Here is a 26,682-nt window from a genome sequence, read left to right as displayed (position 1 = left end):
GGGTAAAAAAGTGTAATATAATTTTTGTACAATATTTTGACCCTTTTTGTACAAAATAAAGATGGGGAAATGCATTAAAAGGGGCTACTTATTCCAGAATATGAAAGCTCTAGTAGCTCACAAAAAAACTGATAATATATAATTCCATAATCTGGGACGAGTTAGCTATTTGCTACCAGAATACCCTGTCCCACACTTCTTAGAAGGTTCACTGGAGGGGGAGCCCTTATCCTGTACCACAGTAAATAAATCCAAAGAGGTCCATACCATAAAAACTTTTGGAATAATCAATAATCAGAGTGATGCTCCCACTTGCACATACTATATAGTGCAAAGCAGCCCTTCATATCTTGCAAAGTTTCATGTACAACTTCAGAACACTTTTCACTGTGCAGCTAAATTAGCAACATATGTATACACAGTGAGGTCTTTCCTTAATTGAGCTTTTTATGAGCTTAGCAAAAGACATTCAAAAGTTAACAATTGTCACAGTGTTCACTTTTCATCGGAACATTCAAAGGGAAGACCATCTTCATGCCACGATTCTCTCTCTGGTTGCTTCCACTCCAGAGCGGTTCAAACACCACCACATTTTAAAAAAATAAATAAGACATTTTGTCTCTTCTTATATGCAATCTTCTAAAAATGTCACAGCAGGTCAGAGAAACCTTGGAAATTTTTAACCTGAAATGTGAATGTTTTGAATGTACAAGACACTCCTCAGATACAGTGTTTAAGAAGCAGTTATTAAAGACCCCACCATGCTACCCATTCCTCAGTTCCTCTCCAAATCAGAAGAAATTACTTTTAACACTCCAAAGTAGAGCTGGGGGGGGGGATGTTAAATTAGGATATACAAAAGCAAAACACTTGTTACTGGCAAGTAATTTTTTTCTTATGACTGCCTCTGCAGATCCCCACTGCAGTGGATCAACTTAATAGCAGTAATAATCCTGAGAGTAGCTGAAAAGTGAGTGACTCCTTAATAAGCATGGATGACCAGGTATCATCAGTACATAAAAATGCCCTCTCTCTTCCAGCTCCCTTTCCACAATGATCCATGCATTTGTCACCTCCAGGCTGAATTACTGTAACTCACTGTATCTGAAGGTGAAAGTCAAGATAGAGTACAGGTTTCAGCTGGTACAGAATGTGCTTGCCTGCCTTCTCCATGGTTTAGGTCGCCATGAGCACATCAGGTACGCGACTCCTTATACTTCAGGGGTTCTCAAACTTCATTGCACTGTGACCCCCTTTTGACAACAAAATTTACTACACAACACCAAGAGGGGGGACCAAAGCCTGAGCCCCGCCGCCCCGAGCCAGGGGGAGGGAGGGAGAGGGGAATCCGAACCCTGCCGCCCTGGGTGGGGGGCCAAAGCCGAAGGGTTTCAAACCAAGGAAGGGGGCCTGTAACCTGAACCCCGCCACCCAGAGCTGAAGCCATTCAAGCTTTGGTTTTGGCCCTGAGCAGTGGGGCTCAGGCTTCGGTCCCAGGCCCCAGCAAGTTTAACACCAGCCCTGGCAACCCCATTAAAGTAGGGTTGCAACCCACTTTGGGGTCCCAACCCACTGTTTGAGAACCCATTATACTGGCTTCTAGTCAGCTTTCAATGCCAGTTTAAGGCTTTGGTCCTAATCTTCAAAGCAACTAATGGATCAAGCCCTGGTTCTAAATTGTAGACCAAATTTTGATCTATGAACCATTTTGACAGCTGTGCTTCTCTGGGACAATACAGCTCACATGAGAATCTTCTTCAGTTATCCCTCGGTGCAAGGATGAGGTCTCCCAAGAGGGTTCATTGGTGAGTTTTTAAGTGGCTGAAGAGCCCAATTCTTGCCCTGCAGAGTTTCCCACAGCAGGTGAGGGCTGATAGAGTACCTGGGTTTTCCTGATGCTGAGAGAGAGAGAGAGAGATTCAGGCTGTGATAGGCATCTGCAAAAAGATTTAGGGTGCTTTGCAGGTCAGCCTCTGTGTGTGCAAGAATGAGAGTCATCTGCATACTGAAGGTCAGTGATGCCAATTCTCATTATCTTAGATTTTCTTTGGAGACATCGAAGATTGACAGGTTTCAGAGTAACAGCCGTGTTAGTCTGTATTCGCAAAAAGAAAAGGAGTACTTGTGGCACCTTAGAGACTAACCAATTTATTTGAGCATAAGCTTTCGTGAGCTACAGCTCACTTCATCGGATGCATACTGTGGAAAATACAGAAGATGTAAGGAGAGTGATCACTTTAGATAAGCTATTACCAACAGGAGAGTGGGTTTGTGGGGGGTGGGGAGAAAACCTGGATTTGTGCTGGAAATGGTGCAACTTGATCATCATACACATTGTAAGGAGAGTGTTCACTTTAGATAAGCTATTACCAGCAGGAGAGTAGGGTGGGGGGAGAGAAAACCTTTTGTAGTGATAAACACCCATTTTTTCATGGTTTGTGTGTATAAAAACATCTTCTGTATTTTCCACAGTATGCATCCGATGAAGTGAGCTGTAGCTCACGAAAGCTTATGCTCAAATAAATTGGTTAGTCTCTAAGATGCCACAAGTACTCCCTTTCTTTTATTGAAGATTGAGGAGTTCGCCATCCATACGATACTCAATCCTGATTCCGTCAGGAAGGCAGTCACGAAAGAGAATCAGGATCATGGCAAGGTGAATGGAGAAGAGTGTTGGAGCAATGATACAGCCTTACTTGACACCGGTGCTAACGCTGAATGGTTCGGTCTCTGAGCCATTGCACAAAACGGTGGCTGCCATCCCATCATGGAGTAGCCTGATGATGGAAATGAATTTCTGTGGACAGCCAAACCTACCCAGCACCCTCCATAAAGCATCATGATTGATAGCCAAATCGGCCTTGGTTAGGTCGATGAATGCCATGAACCGTTCCTGGTGTTGCTCTCTGCACTTCTCTTGAATCTATCATGCCACGAAGATCATGTCAGTTGTGCCTTGGGATGGCCTGAAGCCACACTGTGATTCAGGAAGGAATTCCCCAGCAAGGGAGAGGAGGCGGTTTAGTAGAATCCAGGCAAGAATCTTCCTTGCGATGGAGAGGAGAGCAATACCTCTGTAGTTCCCACACAAAGATTTGTCCCCTTTCTTGAATGCTGAAACAACACTGGTGTTCTTAAAGTCAGGTGGAATTTCTTCACAGGTCCAGATTTTGTCAAGGAGTTGGCAAAGTTTGTGCTTGAGCATTGTTCCACCAGCTTTAAAAAACTCCGCTGGGATCCGTCTGGCCCTGGTGCCTTTTGATTTTTTGTCTTCGTGACGGCATGCCGGACTTCCTCAGAAGATGGGGGATCAGCAAGGTGTTCCATTGCTGAGCACTGTGGAATAAATTCCGTGGTGTCTTCAGAAACTGTGGATTCACGGTTTAGTAGGCTCTCAAAGTGCTCCTTCCAGTGTTGTCTAATGGCTGCATTGTCCTTAAGGAGGGCGGAGCCTTCCTGAGAGCGTAAGGGGGGTGGCCCATATATAGCTTTTGTTGCTTGAAAGAAGCTTCTCATGTCATCGTGGTCTACGAAACCCTGAATGTCAGAGGCCTTCTCTTGCCACCACTGGTTTTTGATGTCATGTAGCCTCCTTTGGACTTTGGCTTTAAGCAGGTGATAGGCCTCATGTTTTTGTTTATTAGAGGAATCATTTTGCCATTACAACATGCATTTGTTTTCTTCTCAGTTAATGCTAGGATTTCCTCATTGTTTTTGTCAAACCAGTCTTGGTGCCGACGAGTCGAACACCCTGTTTCAGCACATGCATTGTGAACGGTGTTTTTAAGTTGATCCCAATGTTCTTGAATGTCAGTGATATTGTTAGGCAGGTGAGAGTCTCTCAGACAGATGTTGCTGGAATGTCTTGCAGCTGGCTTGGTCTTGAAGTGCTTTGACATTGTACTGCTTTCGCTTAGTCTTTGGGTGTTTGTGGTGTGGTGGAGCGAGCTGCAGGTACATGACTGATCTTACTAATCTATGGTCTGTCCAATAGTGATCGGTACCTCTCATAGCCCGTGTTATACAGACATCAGTAAGGTGCCAGTGTTTGGACCAAGGATGCTTCCACGTGGTCTTAAATTTGTTACTCTGCCTAAAGATGGTATTTGTGATGAGCAGGTCATGCTCCACACATTTGCTGAGGAGGAGAATACCATTGGGGTTTACATTTCCCACACCTTCTTTACCTATTGTGCCTCTCCAGAGTTGGGAATCCCATCCAACTCTGGCATTGAAATCTTCCCGCAGGATGACTTTGTCTGCCATAGGTGTGGCTGGGAGGACTATATCAAGAGTTCTATAAAACTGCTCCTTACTGTCTTCCTCATCATCGAGTGTGGGGCCTATGCGTTTATGACAGTAGCGTACTGGTTGTTGCTAAGCTTGAGCCGAAGAGTCACAAGACATTTGTTGATCCCCACGGGAAGCTCCAAAAGCTGTCTGGCGATCTTATTTTTATGGCAAAGCCAATCTCATGAATGCGTCTCTCTTCAGGTGGCTTTCCTTTCCAAAAGGAGATGTAGCCACCTCCATCCTCTTTTAATTGGTCCTCATCAGCCCGGTGGGTCTCACTAAGAGCTACAATGTCAATGTAGAGTCTTGTCAGTTCTCTGGCAATTATGGTAGTTGTTCTTTCTGGGCATTCACTGCACTGAGAGTCCATAAGGGTGCGGACATTCCAGGTGGCAAAATTAATTGTCATACCTCATTTCAGCAGCGGAGTTGAGTGATTCCACTGTATATGGCCATCCAGTCGGATGAGTGAGACACAGCCTATGTTTGGGGCACCTTTTCTAGCCCCCTCCCCATTTGGGGTGAGCAGAGGGGATCCTGAAAAGGCCTGCTCAGTCACAGCTGCTGCTGCTGAAATGCACTTCCATCTCAACCAAGCATAAAGCGATCATCAAATGGCTGCCTCCTGTCTGCAGATTTGTGACTAAAGACTCCCAGAGATCACTGCTCCTGTCTTCCCTGCCACTTAGAAAATAAGGATAAAGGATTCTCAACTGAGGGGATCCAGATATGGAAGAAATTTCCAGAGGAGATCAGGCAAATCCAGAATCTGCCTGTCTTTAAGTAATACTACAAAACCTCTTTGCCACCAGAATGACACTAAAAACAATGAAACACTCCCCACGCAAAAAAGCCCATCAACCAATATAAAATGTTGAGCCAAATCACCCTGAAAAAAATCAAAACCAGAACCCTACCTTAAGCATATTTTCACCCCAAAAAGGGGAAAATGCCAGAAACTTCATGAAGTCCATTAGAGACTTTGCTATTGCTATCCATTTTACATGGAAGGCACTCAGATACGACAATGATGGGCAACAGTATAAAACTATATGTAAGATAGACGTTACCATTAGACACGGGAGACTAAACTACTGCTGTCTCAAAATAATGCTTGGTCTACTCTAAAAGTTAAATTTATTTGAGCATAAGCTTTCGTGAGTTACAGCTCACTTCATCAGATGCATTCAGTGGAAAAATACAGTGGAGAGATTTATATACACAGAGAACATGAAACAATGGGTGTTACCATACACACTGTAACCAGAGTGATCACTTAAGGTGAGCTATTACCAGCAGGAGAGCGGGGGGCAGGGGGGGGGGAGACAGACCTTTTGTAGTGATAATCAAGGTGGGCTATTTCCAGCAGTTGACAAGAACGTCTGAGGAACAGTGGGGGGTGGGGGGGAGAATAAACATGGGGAAATAGTTTTACTTTATGTAATGACCCATCCACTCCCAGTCTCTATTCAAGCCTAAGTTAATTGTATCCAGTTTGCAAATTAATTCCAATTCAGCAGTCTCTCGTTGAAGTCTGTTTTTGAAGTTTTTTTGTTGAAGAAGTGCAACTTTTAGGTCTGTAATCAAGTGACCAGAGAGATTGAAGTGTTCTCCAACTGGTTTTTGAATGTTATAATTCTTGACATCTGATTTGTGTCCATTTATTCTTTTAGAGACTGTCTAGTTTGACCAATGTACATGGCAGAAGGGCACTGCTGGCACATGATGGCATATATCACATTGGTAGATGTGCAGGTGAACGAGCCTCCGATAGCGTGGCTGATGTGATTAGGCCCTCTTAATTGTTCTCATAATTGTGAATCCAGATCAGATGCTTAGGGCTTGTCTAAAGTGGCACTGCTCTAGCTCTTCAGTGTAGATGCTGCCTACACGGACAGGAGGGTGTCTCCCATTGGCATAGGTAATCTGCCTCCCGGAGAGGTTTTCTTTTTGCGAATACAGACTAACACGGCTGCTACTCTGAAATCTAAAACGTTAGGTTGACCCAACTAGGTTGCTCAGGGGTGTGAAAAATGCATACTCCCCCAAGCGAGATAGTTAAACTGACCTAATTCCAGGTGCACTTAGCACTCGGTTCACAGAATTCTTCTTTCAACCTAGATACCACCTCTCAGGGAAGCAGATTACCTATGCCAATGGGAGACACCCTCCTGTCGGTGCAGGCAGCATCTACACAGAAGAGCTACAGCAGTGCTGCTGTAGACAAGCCCTAAGCATCTGATCTGGATTCACAATTAAGAGAACAGAGCTTCATGAAAGCATAAACTGAAATCTAGGCAACAGCTTTTGCAAATTTCAAGCAGGCCACAAGAGCTTTAGAGAGTGAGGAGGGTTCAGGACCAAGGACTGATCTGCATCACTCAATAACTCACAGTGCAGAGCCTTGAAAGACCTCAAAGTAGGAACCAACACCTATTTGGGACCCAAAACACAAGAAACTAACACACAGTCTTGGATCTGAAAAAATTGTAACTCCTTCAGGTCTCTCAAGTATCCAATGAGGGTGAGTTCAGAGCAACTTGGATCCTCTTCTGTTAGAATCTAGGGCCTCTTCTCAGACTTTATGGACATGTCCAGGTGTACTGAGTCTTTTCTAGTATATAGTGAATTCTGGTATCCTGGATACCACTATAAAGTAACCACCAGCAAAGGCTGCTTAAAAAAAAAAAAGAAGCCAACAGTGTTATTAATGCAAAGATAATAATTTAATCAATTTTTTCCAGGTCTCTAACAGCAAATGAATGATTAAAAAATGATGGGTTAATCTTGCTTGTAAAATGACAGTTTAAATTAAGCTATGTTCTGCAGTAAAGAAGAGGATGGAAAATTGTGTTTATTTTCTAATTTAGGCCATATTCACAGATTTTCAATTGGTAGACATATAAAATTATGCTGCAGAGTCAGCTCTACCTTGGTTACGAAGACTTTACAAATGGTTCAGTGCAGGAACACTACTAAACAAAAGGCACTTGAATATGCATACTAACGTATTTGTTGCTGCTATTAAAATAAAATGTTTAGAACACTAAAAACATTGCTTAAACTTTTACCTTTTTAATATGAAAAACCTTCTTAGGAGAAAAAGCTATTCTGTGACTTATGGCTTATTCTAACACCTCTAAGATGTTTACTCTGCGGGTGGGAGGTGTAATTCCCAGCACTGGCAGACAGACTTGAGCTAGCTCAGCTCAAGTTAGCACACTAAAAATAGCAATGTGAATGTTATGCCACGCATGGGCAGCAGGTTGGGCAACTGCTATTTTTAGCTATTTCACAGCTACTTTTAGCATGCTAGTTCAAGCAGAGCTAGCTCCAGGCTGTCTACCAGTGCTGGAAATCAAACCTCACAGCTGCAGTGTAGACATACACTTAGTGGGCTTCTGCACACACAAAAATCCCTTGGCTTTTGCACACGCACAAAATCCACAGACTTGTCATTAGGCAAGATTTATAATATTAGACATTTTTCCAGTAATTGTTTTGCCTTAACCTTAGAACTGGTTCAGCATGCAAAAGACTGTATGTATCCATTTGTTCATCTGAAGATGTTTCCAACATCCTGTTCTGAAGGAATATGACTTGGATGAAGAATTTTCACCTACTCTTTAGAGAAAGCAAAATATTTGATCCTTTCATTTATTTTCTACAGTAAAGATTTTAACACTATTTCTTACTACTACACTTATAAAAGTGATAGTCAATCAATACATTTACTATTTTACAGGCAAGTGGTGATTAAACTCTATAGCCACACTATTTTCCCCAGAAATGTTGAACAATGCATTAAATGACTTACTGTTGGGATAAATGGTTCATCTGGAGCACAGTGATAATTCTGCAGTAATGCCTGTAGCTGTAGAGAATTCAACTTAAAGCAGGTACTGTTAATATTTGGAATGTCATCATGTGAGTATTTATCCATGGTAAGTAGTGTAGTTGCCTTAAAAAAAAAAAAAACCACACCGGAGACTTAATTATAATTTAAGAATGGAATATAACCAGAGCCCTTATTTATTTCACAGTTTCTTTTTGTCTACAGGGTAGGCAGAGCAGAGGACACCATGCAGCAAGAAGCCAGAATTGCTGCAAAAGTGATGTAAACTTCATTTTCGAAATCCCTCTTCTCTTCTGCAACACAAATACTCTGCCTCTAAGTTCAGGAACCAAGGGAACCCTAAACTAGGTAACAGATTAATTTTCCAGCTGCTATAACCATGCAAACTAATCAAACTCAGTGTATCAGGAAGAAACTGATTTGATTCTCTTGGGGAAAAAACACATCCAGATATTCAGTTCATTTTCAGTGAATGATTGCACTAATATACAGAGAGGCTTTTACAACTCTACACACTGAACCAGGGTTCTAGGATACATTTACACAAATGCATCATGTTGTATTTTTGAAAAAACACCCCATGAGGAGGACGTTTCACTGAGAACCAAGACCACCACCACTCACCTGCACTATCCTGCTTAGGTGGCAATCAGCAGCCAGCTCTAGGCCCTGTTTTTCTGCCCAGGCCTCGATATGGCCCAACTGTTGACGGATGATGGCTCCCCAGTAATGCGAACACAAGCCAGAATCTGGGTCAGTAACCAATCTATTAAAAAGCCACATGTTGATAAAGTGAAAGAGCTGGGAGAAGAGCTGTATAGTCAGTGCAGCATTCACTCTACATCGTCGCAACAGGGACATAGCTCCAGTTAGTGTATGCAAGACATCATCTACAGAGACAGAGAAGCATGTATTAGTACACATTAGTATTTACGGTTTAAAAAAAAAAAAAAGTAGGTTCAGGCATCCAAATTGAATCCGATCACATTAGGTAACTACTGCATGAATTATGAAAGACAAATTAGAACACTGTTCCAGAATGGCTCCTGCACACTTGGTATTTGTTTATTCCATACTAAATTTCAAGAACGTATGAATTAACAAAAATCTATTTTAAAAATAGAAAGCTAAGTGATTAAAGTTGAATCTTCATAGCATTTTATTAAACTAAGCAATTACAGAAACCAACTAATTATACCGTTTAGATTCCAACACAAAATAAATACAGTAAAAAATTCTTATAAGTTATAGTTCCTACACATACAACGCATTTAAGCTATTCCATACTAGTGATAAATAGCATGCTTTTTGGCAGAAGACAAATAACTATTGTTTTTTCCACTTTTAACGGAATATAGCCAAGGATTATATTGTAAGTCCAAATTAATATATGGCACATAAAGTAGTTAAAATTACATACAATGTCCTCTTGCTCACAAATGCCTAGGGTGTTTATTATTTTAGTTCCATCTTTCTACCACTACATTATAAATAGACACTTTGAGTTAAAGCTAGGAGGAGGAGTGCAAACTGCTAACTAAAACAGTGCTAGAGATTTCCTGTTAAGAAAGTTTAATAGTCTGTAGGGCACATTTAGTTTTTCAGATGAAGAAACACTATCACTAATGCCCAAAGATGGTGGGATTTGTTTGGGGGCTGGTGAGTTGTGTTCTTTTTTTAAACACACATATGGAATTACGAGAACTTGAAGTTCTTATTAAATAAATAAATCAGCCATGTTATTTTCACGGTTGCTCAAAAGTTTGAAAGTCGTGTGATTGACAAAAATCATCCCCTGAATGTTTCAGTGCTAAAACCTATAAAGTTACTTGAAAATACTTAGTATTTAAACATAGTAAATACCAGGATAAATTTTAATGTGAAAAATGTAATAGTCTCACATCTGACTGTATAGTGCAGACTCACATCATCATCTACTAAGCTTTATATAATTCAGATTTCAGAAAGATGCAAACATACCCTTTCCCTCCACAGTGCAGGTCACCATGTGATGGCACATTTACATTTTCAGTCAGATCAGAATATTGTACCTTTTCTTTGTATACAACATTATAATTGTGTTGACTAAACATTTTTCCTGAGATTTTAAGTTATTTGCCAGCTAAAGATTATAAGCAAAGATGAAAATGAAGGTTGAATAGTTTTTAAATTGTAAAGAAGGGCTTTCACACTAGATTTAATATGCACTAAACAAAGCCTTTCCCTAGTTTCTCATTTTTTCTTCACATTTCCTAGTTTGTAATTGTTTTTTAAATAAAAGCTTTTTCTTGCATAGTCTTTCTTCCTACCCCTACTTGATCCCACAGTTAAAACATAATGAAATTTCTTGTTGTTTCCATACAACCATTTGTAATGTCAAATGAAAACGTACGACTATCTAGGTTGTTATGTGGCATCCATTACCATAGCAACTGACTGTACTTCAGGATCATGTAAAAGAGGAAGCTGGACAATGACACAAACCCTTATTCAAGCCAAACATCTGAGACAACAGTAAAGGAAATACAGAAACTGATAGGGGAAAAACTGCTTTTTAATCAATATTTTTCTTTTTTTTTTTTATAAAGAATTTCTCAACACAGAAAAATGTTTTAATTTCAGAATAACTTTCAATCTTCTTACCCAAAAAATCTAAACTTTATATTTTATTTTAGAAGAATGTAAATGTTTTTTCTTCAAACCTGAGTAGATTATTTAATAATTGTCAGTGGAAGACATACCAGTAAATGCTAATTATCTGAAATTCTACACATGGATACACTCCTCACTTTCCAAAAGCTAATTTCTTTATCTACAACACTGATTAACCAAACATTTCAAGTGTTCTTCCCGAGACATTAGATAATGTGAGTTTACCTTTATTTTAAAGATTATTTTTCATGTAAATTCCATCCCAAAGAGTCTAATCTATTATCCGCATATAGTGGATTTACAAACAACTAAGGTGTTAGTGAGAACATGTAAATTTCACATCAGTGGTAAAATAGACTGACTCAATCTATTAACAGTGGCTATAAACTACTGGTTTAATAGCAAGACAAAATGACCAAGCAAGTCTAACCTATTTTAGGCCTTTGAAGATTATTTTCGTCTGGATCATCAAGGAATGCTGGCATGTAATTGTTAAGCTCTGACTGAAGACAGTGAACTAAATATCTGAAAAAGAACACAATTTTGATTATCCAATATAAGAAATTTTGCTTGACTTACATAGAATCTGTTATCTGAAATATATACTGGACCCCCATATAAATTATTTAAATCTGGAGCTATTAGTAGTAATAAATGCTGACATTGTTAGGAAACGGGTGCCAATTTGGTTCATATATTGTGGAGTTGTCCCAACATAATGCAATTCTGGAAGGAGCGTAAAATTAACATTTTTATGTCATCTGACATTTGTACTTAAAGGAGTACACATTTTTCTGGGGTTAGTAGGTAGAATAATCAAGATACCTTATGGTAAGCAGCAATAGCTGTACAGAACCCTGATAGTCAGTAAAAAACTTCTTCTTCAGTGGAAATAAAAATCCAGTCCAATGACTGAGGAATGGTATACTGATATGGCTTCACTGCTAGCGATCATAAAGGATCTTCTTTAATAAAAATTGTATAGATTAGTTCACTGATATATGGGCAGATTTTATAGAAACAGCAGAATGAACTGTAGATTAGTTTCTGACTCCTTCCCGTGCCTTCGCCCCGCTTCCTTCCGTTCTTCAGTTTCTTTCTATCGCCTTCTCATATTTTTATTCCCTTTTGTCTCTATATTTAATCTTGTATGTAAAAGTTAATACGACTAAAAGTTTTATCCTCTGTATGGTCATTTCTGCTACCTTTTTTAAAATGTTAAATAAAAATTAAACATGTTTGTAGGCATATACACATTAATTATGCATTTTATTTTGCATACTTCCAAAGTGAAAAAGTATAAGCAACTTGCTGTAAAAATTATAAAATGCCTAACTCAATCTTATGCTTATGACTATATCTGAACCAAAATAATGCTCCTCGAAATGATCCAGTATGACCAAAAGCTAATACAAATTTTCTAGAAACATGCAACTAATAATTCAGCAAGCATTAAGACTCTTAGAGAAGATTCTTTGGACATCTGAGACTGAAACTTTCAAATACTCAACTATGTGAATGTCATAAATGAATTTAATTAACGGGAGTTTTTGTCAGGCTAAAACTGACCCATAATTTAAGTTTTGTGAGAATAACCTTACATAAAAATTTAGACCAAAATTTAAAAAAAAAATTCCAGTGGAAGTATTGCAAAAGAATATCTCTAAGTATTTGCAATCCAAACATTCTAGCACTGAGCTAGCATATGAGAACCTGATATTGTGTAGCTTTTTATATTGTTTATTCTTTGCATTTCACTCAGCTTAGAAAAACCGAGAGAAAAGTACATTTGATTTTGAAAATTCTTTCAGTTTTATATTGACTTTTTTTCCTAAATATTGTTTTTCAGCCAGATAGTTTTTCATTCATAACATCATTTTTGTGTATTGCAGAATGCTAAAACTGAAACGCAACTAGCTGATTGGAATCAAGCTGTAATATTTTCCTCAACTCTTTATGTAATGATATTTTATGTCTTCCTTAAATAAAGTACGATATCCCTAACTTCTTGTTCCATCTTAAAACATTTCTAATCATGGAAAGTACCTATTTTTAAAAATTTTGTTGCAAAATAATTTCAACAATTTCTGGTACACTTTTTGATACTACCACTGAATTAACTTTTTTTTAAGAGCAGACAATTTTTTATGTTGCTAATATTTCATACAGTTGTGTAGTGGTAAAAACGTGGATAAACTAAACTCCATATTCCCCATATGAGAAGTGGGTAAATTCTGTTCATCTCCATTTACTCTTGACTACACTACTGTATTCATGTGTCATAAGTGAAAGAAAATATTCAAGTTACATGAAGTTGGTGCTGGTCTCCTGGAAGCTTAGAGGTTACAATGGGAGGATAAAATATATCCAAAAAGATGGTGACTGCGTGTGAATAACTATTATAGTTAGAACCAATTAAGGAAAAAAAAAAATATATGGTCATTCTTTCTCAGTCATAAAAAAATGTATAATATGCAAGCTAATGTATGATGAAGACAGAAAGTGACTTTGAAGGTCTGTACACAAGCATTTCAAGCCAGTAATGCAAAACACTGATCTAGGAGAAATTTGCAGTAATGCAAAACGCTGATCTAGGAGAAATTCTAGCTTGACTGAACAATCACTAAGCAGCTTATGTTTAATATCAACCTATACCGTTGATTGTTGTAAGTTGTTATTCCAAGCATAATTCTTTACTTGTAGTAATTGATATCTGAAAAGAATATTCTGCATGGGTCCATTTTCATAGGTCTGATGTCTTTGCTCACAAATCAGAGAATATACTAAGCAATGGCAAAGTTTAGAACCATACAGATACGGTCACGTTCTGCAACTGAATAAATATATATATACACACATTCTCTAGCCCCAGGCCATCCCCCCCTTCTTCCCGCTTTTTAAATTAAATAATGTGGTACATCACCACCTGATCTGCCAGACATGCCTTCATAACCCTAAAGCCAATCTTAAGAAACAGAAACCCTTCCTTCCAAACTAAAAACTCTGAATATTTAACGCTGTTGTAAAATCTGTCTTACTATTTGGCGGTGAAACTTGAAAATTCATTCAGACCTTATCTATATTCCCAGGTTATTTGAGCAACTATCTTCGACATCAAATCACCAGAAATGGGGTGGGAATCACAAATGAAGAGCTTTAGAGGACGATCAAACAAAAACACATAGTACAGGAAATATGGAACAAAACAGCTCCAGCCATTATTGTGGGCTAATACAATGCGTAGCTGCTGCAGATAACTACTGATTAATCCACAACCAACCTATCTGGGGACTAAGCTACATGACTGCAGATGTTGATCAAAATGTCAAAAACAAGTATGTAGTTAATAGCAACTTTGATTGGTATTTCAACATTTTCATGATCAGATGTGTAGAAATCTGGCTGGCTACCGTACACGATTATAAAACGGTATGTATGTTGATTTAAACAAAGAGTTAGCACCTAACCACTCAGGACAGGGTCTCTGTAGAATCTGCTTAGCAAGGAACGAGAAAGTGATGCAATTTACCTTCTCACTACAGTCCAAATGATCCATCTCTATTAAATAACTAAAAATGGAATGCTTGTCCACTCCCCATGCATTTCTTTAACTGGTTTCAATACAACTAAAGAATCATGACATCTAGAACTTAGAAAAAAGTGTACAGTACTTTTCAAAAGTATAGAAATAAAGCCTAATAATTCCACACGGCAAATATACAAAAGAAACAAAATTCTGATGCCCTTACTTGAAAGCCATTTGAACCAAATGTGCCAAAACATCTTGCGCATCTAAAGTAATTCGGCTAAGGTCGCGGTCTTGCTTAATGAAGTTGAGCAATTCAGATGCATTTGCCATCCAAAATGCAAGTGCCCCAGCAATATTCTTCTGCTTCTGTAAGTAAAAAGAGAAGTAGCAAACAATATAGGGTAGGTCCTTTCTGATCAGAAATTATTAGACAAAGAGCTCCAAAGATAGACCAGTACATTTCCCATTTCAAACATACCTCAGATACCAGATATTTGCAAAATATTTTTCTATATATAACAAATGATAATACTGCAATTATTCCAACAAATAAGTTACATTTTAAATATATCCAGTATGTTCAAAATTCTGTCCAGTTGCCATTAGTGAAATCAATGGAATAATGGCATTAACATCTAGTTACGTAATGCTAAAAGATTAGCCATATGCATTATCTGGTAATCTGCGTGTGCGTAAGCACATATTAGCTGTTACCCACTGCCACCCTGATACTGCTAGTCACTGGCTTTGACACCAGGCAACTTAGTATCGAGTACTGATCTATCTCACCATCTCCCGACCACAAATGCCAGGCTAGGCAACCTCAGATGAGATCCAAAGAATAGGAACCACAGACAAAAAAAAAAGAAATAAAGGGAAGAAAAAGAACTTTGGTCATTTCATATCCACACTGAAGTGCGTTAAGCAGAAATTATGGAATGCCGATAAAGGTTGCACAGTCAAAAAAGAATTTTAGTACTGCATGTTCCAGTTGCTGAATGAGTGTTATGAACTGTTCAGTCCAGCTGTTTGAGTATTGTATTTTGACATGGAAGCAGCATGAGAAACTGAGCTAAGCCAACATAGCTAGGATCAGTTCCCAGCAGTATATCCTACCTGATCAACCTGGTCTACCTCCTGGAGAAAAACGGACGAAGGAAATCAAACAGAATAGAAGAAAGAAACTTGTGAACAATCATGGTAGTTTTAGAAATCAGACACTAAATATGAAGGTATAACACTTATGTTCACAGATACACCTAAATATATTTCATCAGTGGCTGTTACACAACTGAGACCACTTATATTTTAGGTAGACCCAGTAATATGACAGCAAAGAACCAAAGTGCCAATTAGTTCAAGGAATGCCCTTGAACCACAGGCTGTTTCGGAGTCAGTGCAGCACAGATTTCCTGTAGAGCATCCGCCAAGTCTCTCTGTAGCAGCATGAATGCTAATTCCAGAGAGCTACTTGCCCACACTACTGAAATGAAGACAATGTACAAACACAAACAGGGACAAAAGGAAAATTAAAAAATAAAATGCAAGGTGGGGAACAGATTAATACATGGTTTTCACTTTAAAACAATGGTTTGTTTTTTTTAACACAATGAAAAATATTGAGTCAAACAAAATACTGCACTGAACTTCTAAAGTTCTGCAACATGCAACCTACACTAACTATACTTTGCCTTCTGCTATTCTAACAGATTTTACTTCGTTATTCAACTTTTTCAGACCCTTCCATAAAATTACTCCCTATCACATGAAATCTTAATATTTTCTGCTGTTTATCGTTCCTACCATCAAAGATTCTGAAAATACTTCACAAAATTTTAAGAGAGTAGCTTTTGGAAATTACACTAGAAGTCTCTTTATAGTTCTGATAGGCAAAAATCAGAATTTTGACCAGTATCTCCTCTTCCCAGTCCCTGGCACAGATATTTGTGTGCTTTCCTTCTCTAGCTCCTCAATTTGGCTACAGTGATCTCATCCTATCTACTTCTCTTGCCCCACTCACTGTACAAATACTGTCTAGAGTGCCTCTCCTCCAACTGCATCCTGTATATCCCTCCAAACCAGCTTCCACCAATGGCTCTCAAAGTCTCCAATGAACTCTTCCTGGTCAAAGCTCAGAATTAGCAAACTCTGTCTTTATCCTCCTTAACCATGCTCCTCCTGAAATCTTGTCCCCCACTTGGCTACCATGACTGTCCTTTCCTGGTTCTTCTCCTACTTCTGTTATCACTGGTTCAGAAGATTATCCTCATCCTCCCTCTTCAGTGGGGGAGGGTGGTGTGAAGAAGAGGGGTGGTTTACACAGGGCTGAGTCCTTGATTCTCTCTTCTCCCTTCAGGCCTTGTCTTAGAGGGAGCTCATTCATAATTTCAACTATCATCTCTATGCTGATGTGCCTCAGATCTACCTCTCCACTCCTGACTTGCCTCCTTCCACCAAAACTAAGTGTCACCTTCTCTCTGACTCCTCATGGATGTCTAGCCATCAACTTAAACTCAACATGGCCAAAACAGAGCTCTTCATCTTTGCCTCTCAAACCCTCCCACTGCCACTCTTTTCTCAGTCACTGTGGAAAACAGTAACATTTTCCCTGTCATTCATGCCCAAACCTGGAGATCATCTTTGACTCAGGCCTCTCCGTAGATGTTCACATCCAGACCATATCTAAAGCCTGCCACTTCATCCTGGATAACATGCATAAGATCAAGCCTTTCCTCTCCATTCATACAGCTAAGTCTCTTATCTTATCTAAGGATCTCCTTATTTCTATCGTGTCTGCTGCAACATTCTCCTCTATGGCCAAGATGAATTCCACCTTTGTCCACCTACACCCATTCAAAACTCTTCTGAAAAGATCATTTTCCTAGCTCACCACTTCAATCATCATCACTCTTTGAATCCCTCAACTTGCTACCCCTACATCATCACATCAAACTCAAACTAATTGTCTTCACTTTTAGGGCTTCTCAGGGTCTATGAATGCCCCATTTATTATCCCTTATTGTTTTGAGACATCAGCCTCTGTTCTCATTCTTCAAATATTAAGTCCTGATTTCCCTTTTATAAAAATTCTTACAAACACTACTGCACTTTCTCCAATGCCACCTTATGCATGGGAGGAGCATTTTGTAAATATCTGCAAAGCCACCTCGTTGTTCTCCTCCCTTCTTAAAACTCTTCTTCACTGTAATGCCTATGAAAAGTTTAGCAGTTGGTTTGCTGTGACCAGTTTTTCATGCTGACCAGCACAGTTTCATTATGCTCCATCTATTTGTTTTATGCATCTGTTGTTTACAGTTGTACACTTAAGATTGCAAGCTCTTTTGGAGCAGGGATTATGTCTCTTTGTTATATGTTTGTACAATGCCTAGCACAATGGGGCCCTGAGCCTCTAGGCACCAATGAAATATGTAAATCATAATACACAAATTTAAGTATATAACAATAATTGATTTATTGATAATTTTTAAGAAAACACTTATGTAGTCTTGTGTTTTATGTATTATAAAGAATAGGGATTTTAATTCTCCCGATGAGAAAAATCTGCAACTGATGAGTTAGTGCTATTAGTATAACACACAATATTATAACTACTTTCTCAGGGTATTACAGTAAAAATTAAATACAGTAAAAATATAATAACAGTGAAGAGACAGTACAAGATATTCCTTTTTAGATTTCAAAGTCAGGACTGTGGATCTGATCCTGCATTCCTTGTAAAAGCAAAAATGCCATAGGCTTCAATGGGATTTTTATATGTGCAAGGAATGCAGGATCAGGTTTCATATTATATACTAAAACTTTTATCCTGATATCTTAAATTTCTCTTTGTGCAAGACGTGCTAGTATCAAATCGATATATTTGAGAAAAAAATTAAAAATACTAAATGCTGTAATATCTTTGTGTGTACATAAGAGGAACAGGACCAAAGTTCAATAATTACATTCCTTTTTTAAGCTAAGTATTTTCTGTACAACACATGATCAATTTTCTATACAACATGATCAATGTAAATGCCTGTATTTATAAAGCATTACTAAAAAAGCAATTACAAGTCACATTAGAAGTGGTTTCAGAGTAACAGCCCATGTTAGTCTGTATTCGCAAAACGAAAAGGAGTACTTGTGACACCTTAGAGACTAACCAATTTATTTGAGCATGAGCTTTCGTGAGCTACAGCTCACTTCATCGGATGCAGTGGTGGATTAGAAGTGGTTGAGGATCAAAAATACTTAATGGAAAGACTGATTTTAGAACTGTTTGGGGTGTGGTTGGTTTTTTGTTTGGTTGTTTTTTTGCTATAGGGAATGGGGCAACAATGTGGAGGTGGAAAAAAAATCACCTTTACTCTCATCATATAGGTCTTCATCAAAGCCACAAATTTATCCTGAGGGAATGTAGTTTACTATCTCACAAGAGAAAAAATCTTTACTAGAGAAATAAATACATTACAGGCTCATACTCAGCAACCTTTTGAGTGAAACGCTAGAGTGGGGGGAAAAAAAGACTTTTCTGAAGAAATTTAAGTTATAGTCTGCAATGTATATATTTTAAATTCCTTTGACATGTCTCTGCAGATCAAAACTCACCTGTATAACTCCTTCCATCATGCTCACCATCTTGTTGACTATTGCAATGACTTTGTGAGTACGCTCAGTAGGACTGATGTCAGGTCTGTACTGGTTTGACAATACATACCGACACGTCATGTACAAAACATAAGTAGGTGATAATTTAAAATGAACTGTCGAGCTGTTGGTATAATTAATAATGGCAGATAAGAAGGCATCTTCAGCTGTGGAAATAGACAAAAAAAAGTCACCCAAGGATTGGAAAAAGAAAATAAAATTTCATAATTCAATGAAACATGAGCTCTTATTTGTCTAAACTATGCACTGCAACTACTGAAGTAGGACAATAAAGAACCCACATATAAGCTAGGTAGGAAACTTTATGTAGGAGGAAATAGCTCTACGTTATTTCCCATTTATGTACAGTAGAACCTCAGAGTTATGAGCACCAGAGTTACGAACTGACTAGTCAACCACACACCTCATTTGGAACGGGAAGCATGCAATCAGGCAGAGACCAAAAAAAAATTACAGTACAGTACTCTGTTAAATGTAAACTACTAAAAAAAAATGGAAAGTTTAAAAAAAGATATGACAAGATAAGGAAACTGTCCGTGCTTGTTTCATTTAAATTAAAATGGTTAAAAGCAGCATTTTTCTTCTGCATTGTAAAGTTTCAAACCTGCATTAAGTCAATATTCAGTAGTAAACTTTTGAAAGGACCACCAAAACATTTTGTTCAGAATTACAGACATTTCAGAAAAATGAGGAGTCCAGTGGCACCTTAAAGACTAACAGATTTATTTGGGAATAAGCTTTTGTGGGTAAATAACCCCACTTCTTCAGATGCACAAACAAAAACGTGGGGTTTTTTTACCCACAAAAGCTTATGTCCAAATAAATCTGTTAGTCTTTAAGGTGCCACCGGACTCCTCGTTGTTTTTGTGGATACAGACTAACACGGCTACCCCTCTGATACTAGACATTTCAGAGTTACAAACAATCTCCACTCCGAAAGTGTTCGCAACTCTGAGATTCTACTGCATCAAGTCAACTACTCCAGGGACAATACTATTCTTTAATAAAATAAAATTTCCCTTTTCACTGTGCCACTCCAAAAGCTCTCTTACAGTGCATTTCAGTCAGAACAATTTCTCTATTTGCTCATCAAACGTCCTATCTACAGCGTTCTAATAATGTGAGGTTTCAGACAATCACCTGACCTGAAATTTTCTTATACAACTGGTGGAAGTTTTTAAAAATCCACAATAATGTGGCACAGCCAAGAGTCTACAATATTTTTGACAGTAAAAAACCTATAGTCATCTAAGCTAACATTTTATTTGATACCCTTTATGGAATATTAACTCAACTGGCCTTTTGACCAAGATCTAGTTTATTATTAACTTACAAACTAGTATATGTGGAATTTTTTATAAGAGGGGGATGGTTTCAATCTGATATCTCTTTTCTATTAACTCTGGCTCTAATTTAATTTATTTTAGAGACAGGGAATTCCAATGTGGTTGCAATAAACTACACAGGGACCCATCTAGAACTTGAATAATTTTTCTCCCCTCCCCACGAAGCCAACCATATTGGTAAAATAAATACCTCTTTTTAAGTGATTTCCAAACTTTACTTATAAGCTTCCTTTTGAATTTTCAAAGTGATTGACTTTAACAGAAAAAAGTTCACTTTTTTACCTTACTGTTATATTTAATATTTTATTTTAAATGGTAGTTAAAGCTTCATTAAATACTCACAACTTTCCTTGAATTCGATGCTTGCAGGTAATATCAGTTCTGGCCCAACCATATCCTGAGGTCTAAAGGAAGAGGGTACATATTAAAAAAAAAACAAAAATAAAAAAACACCAATTCACATAGATAAAGTTAATTCAACTGTCAAATGATGTGTTCTTCTCCAAGGGCTTTGTTTCTGAACCTCTATACAACATTTTCCAAAAAAGCATATACTGCAAATATACTTTCCTTTTATTCAACTGCTTGCCCCCAACCCTCCTTTTAAATCCACATGCTGTGCTTGCTTGCAAGACAACAAATCACAAGAAACCTGAATTGTGGAGTATATTATTAATGAATGTCCTCATTTTCACTATATGCTATAATGATCAAGTCAGTCTGCCACCTGCCATTGACATGACTCAAATATCACTATTAAAAAACCAACTCAGGGATACATGGGGAAAAAGTTAATCAAACTCAGCCTAAAGAGCTAGCCTAGTGACAAAGATTTACTAAACGAGCTGTTATGAAGCAACTACACCAGCTATTTTAGAAACAGCTTGGGACTCTATTTCCCATTTCTAAGAGTGATGAATCAAGTTCCCCTTAACCTTCACCTAACTTAAATTATAGTGCTATCCTGCAAAGTGACTCTAAAGTCGGCATTATGGGGGTCAGTGTTTACTGCCTTAATGATTTCTTTATCACAGATTCTATGTCAAGTTTGCAATTCAACTGGCTTTTTTAACTGTCAACCTTACAAATTTTATCCAGGGTCTGAAAGTCAAGCTAGGTACTTTTCTTCTTATGAATCATATTAAAATGTTCTCTCATGCTTTCAGTGACAACTGTGTTACACCTTTGTCTCTGATGGTTCACATAGGTTTAACTGTTTGGAACTCAGTAAATGCTTCTGTTAATGATACATAAGACAGAAGACAACCCAGCTCACTTGCTCAGACCAGTGCTGGCTCTGCAGAGCTAACAGGAGTAAAGAATTACTAAAGCAAACACATAGGATTTTGCATGTATACGGAAAACAAGTCCATTGAATAAGAGTCCATTTTTACATAGCCACTTTTCAAAGCAGAACCAATTTTATTATTGACTTTAAGAGACAGCATCAACGCAGGTCTAAAATTAGATAGACTAGCTATAGCTTGCTTTGAGAACATGAACAATCCTTACACCTTTACACATTAAAATATTGTTCCAGCTCACCCAAAACTAAGGCAGAGAATTAATGCAGTCTATTAAGTGTTTTATTATGAGGTTGCTCAGCAAAGTCATTTCAGCTTTAAGGTGGTTATAGGACAAGATTAGGATATATTTACAGGCAGTATGTACAGAAATATTGAAGTACCATTAAATTTTGAACCGTCACCATTAACCATGCCACCTACATAAAGGATATTTAATGGTGTTTAAGATTCCCCCTCCCCTCCACATTATTCACAATGTCTAAAATGTTTGATTAATTTCCCCCCATTCACATCATGAAATATATAGCTATGTCTTAACAATAATTGAAGTAGAGAGCTTTAGGAAATACTCAAAGTTCAAGAAAGAAAAAAAGCTGGCCACCAAGGAGCTGGGGAGAAAGGAAATCAGAGAAAGAGGCCTGGAAGTTTATAACCATCAGAGGCAATAGGTCACGGCAACATTCTACACAGCTGGAGATAGACAATGATGGATGGGCTGTGGCCACCAGAGTGAAGAGGACAAGGAGGAATTCCACACAGCTAGAAGTTTCCTTTTGATGCTAGAAACATGGAAACTGTGGAAGATACCTCACAAGATCCAGCTGGTCCAAGGGAATGGAGAGGTGTACAAGACACACCTGTGTATTGCAGCTTGGCCTGACCTGTAAGAAAATCAAGCTTGTCGACAAAGTGCTCTCCAATCATCCACAGAAGACATATGATCCTTATTGTGGATTCAATACTCAGAAGAATCTACAGAACATTCTGCAAAGGGCAGACAGGACAGTGTGCTGCCTTCCTAGAGCCAAGACACGAGACATCACTAAGACTGGATGGGGTTCTGAAGTCAATGGATGTTCATATTGGCCCTAATGAGATCTCTCAGATAATGAATGACCCCAGGGAACTTGGAAACATGCTGAAGAAGAATGTCCAACAATCTTCACTGAGATCCTTCCTGTCCCTCAAGTGAAGGAATACAGAAGACAAATGATTCTGAAAGTGAACCACTGGCTAGGTAAGTGGGACAGGGTGGAGGGTTTTGGTGTAACATTGGTTCACCTTCTGTGGGGAGACAGGGCTGTATAGTTTGGATGGATCCCTTACAGAATGGGCTCCACTTCAGCGTAAAGGGAACCAATCTCCTCGGGGATAGGCTGGCTACAGTAGTTAGGAGGACATAAAACTTTTTTAAAAAGAGGAGGGTAAAATAAAGAGGGAAGAAATGAGCACTCTTTTAGCACAAAAAAGAGATGTTGAGAACAAAATGAATCAAGAAACCAAAGGACATGGAGAAAAAATTTTTGAACTGTCTACACGTCAAGGCTAGGAGTCTGGGTAACAAACAAGAACTGGAATTGCTCATTTTGAGCATAAATTCATTTTCTAGTTGGTATTACTGAAACCTGGTGGGATGATTTGCATGACGAACATTATAATCAATGGGCCTAACCTATTTATGAAGGATCAAATGGGCAAAGGGGAGAGGGAGTGGCACTGGCACTGTGTCAAAAATATCATAACTTGGAAGAAAATGATCTTGAATGCTTATGGATCAATGTCCTAACAGACAAAGCACAAGATGGGGTACTAAATGGCATTTGCATCTGCAACAGACCACCAAATTACACTAGAGAACAGGATGATTGGCTCTTTACACACCTATCTATAATGTATAGGGAAAAAAGCTGCGGAATCATGGAGAACTTAATTTAATTTGAGTGACATACACTGGAGATCTTATGTTGCCAGTACTAAAACATCCTTAGAATTTCTAAATAATACAGAAGGCAATTTCCTAATTCTGAAAGTGTTGCTACCAACATGGGGGAATTCTACATTAGACCTCATTTTGACAGATAAAGAGGAACTGATTACAGAACAAACAATTAACAGTACCACACATTTGTCCCTTTTAAAGCACCATTTTCATAAAGCCGAAAACAATTTTGAGCCAAATCAGCTGGGAGGAAGAATTTATTCAGAAAAATGTGAATGATAATTGGGAACTGTTTAAGAGCACTTTACTAGACATCCAAAAAGCCACAATCAAGGAAGAAGGTTGTATTGGTTAAAAACAAAAAACCCAAAATTATTTTAGAGGTGAAGTGAAGGCAGCTACATTTAAATATATATATATATATATATATATATATATATATATAATATATTATATATAAATATATATATATATAATATATATATATTATATATAAATGGAAGAAAAGGGGAAAGTGATAGTAATGAATATATATCAGAAGCTAGGAATTGTAGAAACCTGATAAGGGAAGCAAAGAGACACAATAAATCAATAGCAAGCAAAGTTAAGGAGTCTTTTTTAAGTATATTAGGACCAAAAAGACTCCTAACAATAGTATTGGTCCCTTACTAGTTCAAAATTGTAGACTTAATAATATTGCAGGAAAGGCAGAAGTGTTGAATAAATATTTCTCTTCTGTAATTGTGGGAAAAGCAGATGATGTAGTCATATCATATGGTAATGCTCTTTCCAGTCTACGAGTATCTCTGGAGGATGTTAAACAGGAGCTACTACAGAAAGACAGTTTTAAGATCAGCTGGCCAGAAAACTTGCATCCAAGAGTTTTAAAAGAACTGGCTGAGAAGCTTCCTGGACTATCAGTAGTGATTTTCAGAAAGTCTTGGAACATCAAATGGATGTGTTTCTAGTGGGGTACCACAGGGATCAGTTCTTGGCCATACACTAACTGTTTTATTAATGACCTGAAAGAAAACAATATCATAATGATAAGATTTGCAGATGACTCAAAAACTGGACAAATGGTTAATAATTAAGACAACAGATCACCAAAAAAAGCGCTATCTGGATCATGGGGTAAACGGGGTGCATGCAAATAATACGCGTTTTAATGTGGCAAAATGTAAATTTATACATTCAGGAACAAAGAAAGTAGGTCATACTTACAGAATGGGGGACTTTATCCTGAAAAGCAGTGACCCTGAAAAAGATTTGAGGGTCATTGTGGATAACCAGCAGAACATGAGCTCCCAATGCAATGTTCTGGTCAAAAGGGCTAATGCAATCCTTGGATGCATAAATAAGGGAATCTTGAGTAGGGAGTACAGAGATTACTTTACTACTGTATTTGGCACTGATGTTGACCGCTACTGGAATACTGCATCTAGTTCTTACGTCCACAGTTCAAGAAGGATGTTGGTAAGTAGGGGAAAGTTTAGAGAAGAGCCACAAGAATGACTAAAGGAGCAGAAAACCTGCCTTAGGGTATGTCTACACTACGAAATTAGGTCGAATTTATAGAAGTCGTTTTTTAGAAATCAGTTTTATATATTCGAGTGTGTGTCCCCCCACAGAAAATGCTCTAAGTGCATAAAGTGCATTAACTCGGTGGAGTGCTTCCACAGTACCGAGGCTAGAGTCGACTTCCAGAGTGTTGCACTGTGGGTAGCTATCCCACAGTTCCCGCAGTCTCTGCTGCCCATTGGAATTCTGGGTTGAGATCCCAACGCCTGATGGGGCTAAAACATTGTCGCGGGTGGTTCTGGGTACATACCGTCAGGCCCCCGTTCCCTCCCTCCCTCCCTCCGTGAAAGCAAGGGCAGACAATCATTTTGCACCTTTTTTCCTGGGTTACCTGTGCAGACGCCATACCACGGCAAGCATGGAGCCCGCTCAGGTAACCGTCACCGTATGTCTCCTGGGTGCTGGCAGACGTGGTACTGCATTGCTACACAGCAGCATCAACCCGTTGCCTTGTGGCAGCAGACAGTACAGTACGACTGGTAGCCATCATCGTCTTGTCCGACGTGCTCCTGGCCACGTCGGCCAGGAGCACCTGGGCAGACATGGGCGCAGGGACTAAATTTGGACCGACTTGACCAGGTCATTCTCTTTAGTCCTGCAGTCAGTCCTATTGAACCATCTTATGGTTAGCAGGCAGGCGATACGGATTGCTAGCAGTCCTACTGCACCATCTTCTGCCGAGCAGCCATGAGATGTGGATGGCTTGCAGTCCCCACCGTCTGCTGTCAGCCAAAGATGTAAAAGATAGATGGAGTGGATCAAAACAAGAAATAGACCAGATTTGTTTTGTACTCATTTGCTCCCCCCCCCCGTCTAGGGGACTCATTCCTCTAGGTCACACTGCAGTCACTCACAGAGAAGGTGCAGCGAGGTATCAATCAGAGGCCAGACCAACCTGCTTGTTCCAATAAGAACAATTACTTAGGTGCACCATTTCTTATTGGAACCCTCCGTGAACTCCTGCCTGAAATACTCATTGATGTAAAGCCACCCCCTTTGTTGATTTTAATTCCCTGTAAGCCAACCCTGTAAGCCATGTCGTCAGTCGCCCCTCCCTCCGTCAGAGCAACGGCAGACAATCGTTCCGCGCCTTTTTTCTGTGCGGACGCCATACCAAGGCAAGCATGGAGGCAGCTCAGCTCACTTTGGCAACTAGGAGCACATTAAACACCACACGCATTATCCAGCAGTATATGCAGCACCAGAACCTGGCAAAGCGATACCGGGCGAGGAGGCGATTTCAGCGCAGTCACGTGAGTGATCAGGACATGGACACAGATTTCTCTGAAAGCATGGGCCCTGCCAATGCATGCATCATGGTGCTAATGGGGCAGGTTCATGCTGTGGAACACCGATTCTGGGCTCGGGAAACAAGCACAGACTGGTGGGACCGCATAGTGTTGCGGGTCTGGGACGATTCCCAGTGGCATGCGTAAGGGCACTTTCATGGAACTTTGTGACTTGCTTTCCCCTGCCCTGAAGCGCATGAATACCAAGATGAGAGCAGCCCT

General features: G+C 38.9%; 1 protein-coding gene across 12 annotated transcripts in view; it reads right to left on the bottom strand.

The window, feature by feature from the left end:
• The window catches only part of AFDN (afadin, adherens junction formation factor), a 216,269-nt gene that overhangs the window by 61,145 nt on the left and 128,442 nt on the right, over positions 1 to 26,682 (bottom strand). For 8 of the 12 annotated variants that reach the window (XM_084624826.1, XM_084624831.1, XM_084624836.1 and 5 more), the window contains 7 exons: positions 20,687 to 20,748; positions 18,939 to 19,144; positions 15,447 to 15,467; positions 14,551 to 14,696; positions 11,232 to 11,326; positions 8,774 to 9,039; positions 8,111 to 8,254 (listed from right to left, as the gene is read on the bottom strand). In XM_084624826.1, the coding sequence (XP_084480952.1) occupies positions 8,111 to 8,254; positions 8,774 to 9,039; positions 11,232 to 11,326; positions 14,551 to 14,696; positions 15,447 to 15,467; positions 18,939 to 19,144; positions 20,687 to 20,748 (940 nt within the window). The remainder of the gene's footprint in view (positions 1 to 8,110; positions 8,255 to 8,773; positions 9,040 to 11,231; positions 11,327 to 14,550; positions 14,697 to 15,446; positions 15,468 to 18,938; positions 19,145 to 20,686; positions 20,749 to 26,682) is intronic. The other 4 variants (XM_084624834.1, XM_084624828.1, XM_084624833.1 and 1 more) reach the window with 1 other exon arrangement.

Source organism: Lepidochelys olivacea, assembly GCF_965140295.1.
Source record: "Lepidochelys olivacea isolate rLepOli2 genome assembly, chromosome: 3".
Lineage (NCBI taxonomy): Eukaryota > Metazoa > Chordata > Testudines > Cheloniidae > Lepidochelys > Lepidochelys olivacea.
This window is presented reverse-complemented; position numbering and strand designations above follow the sequence as displayed.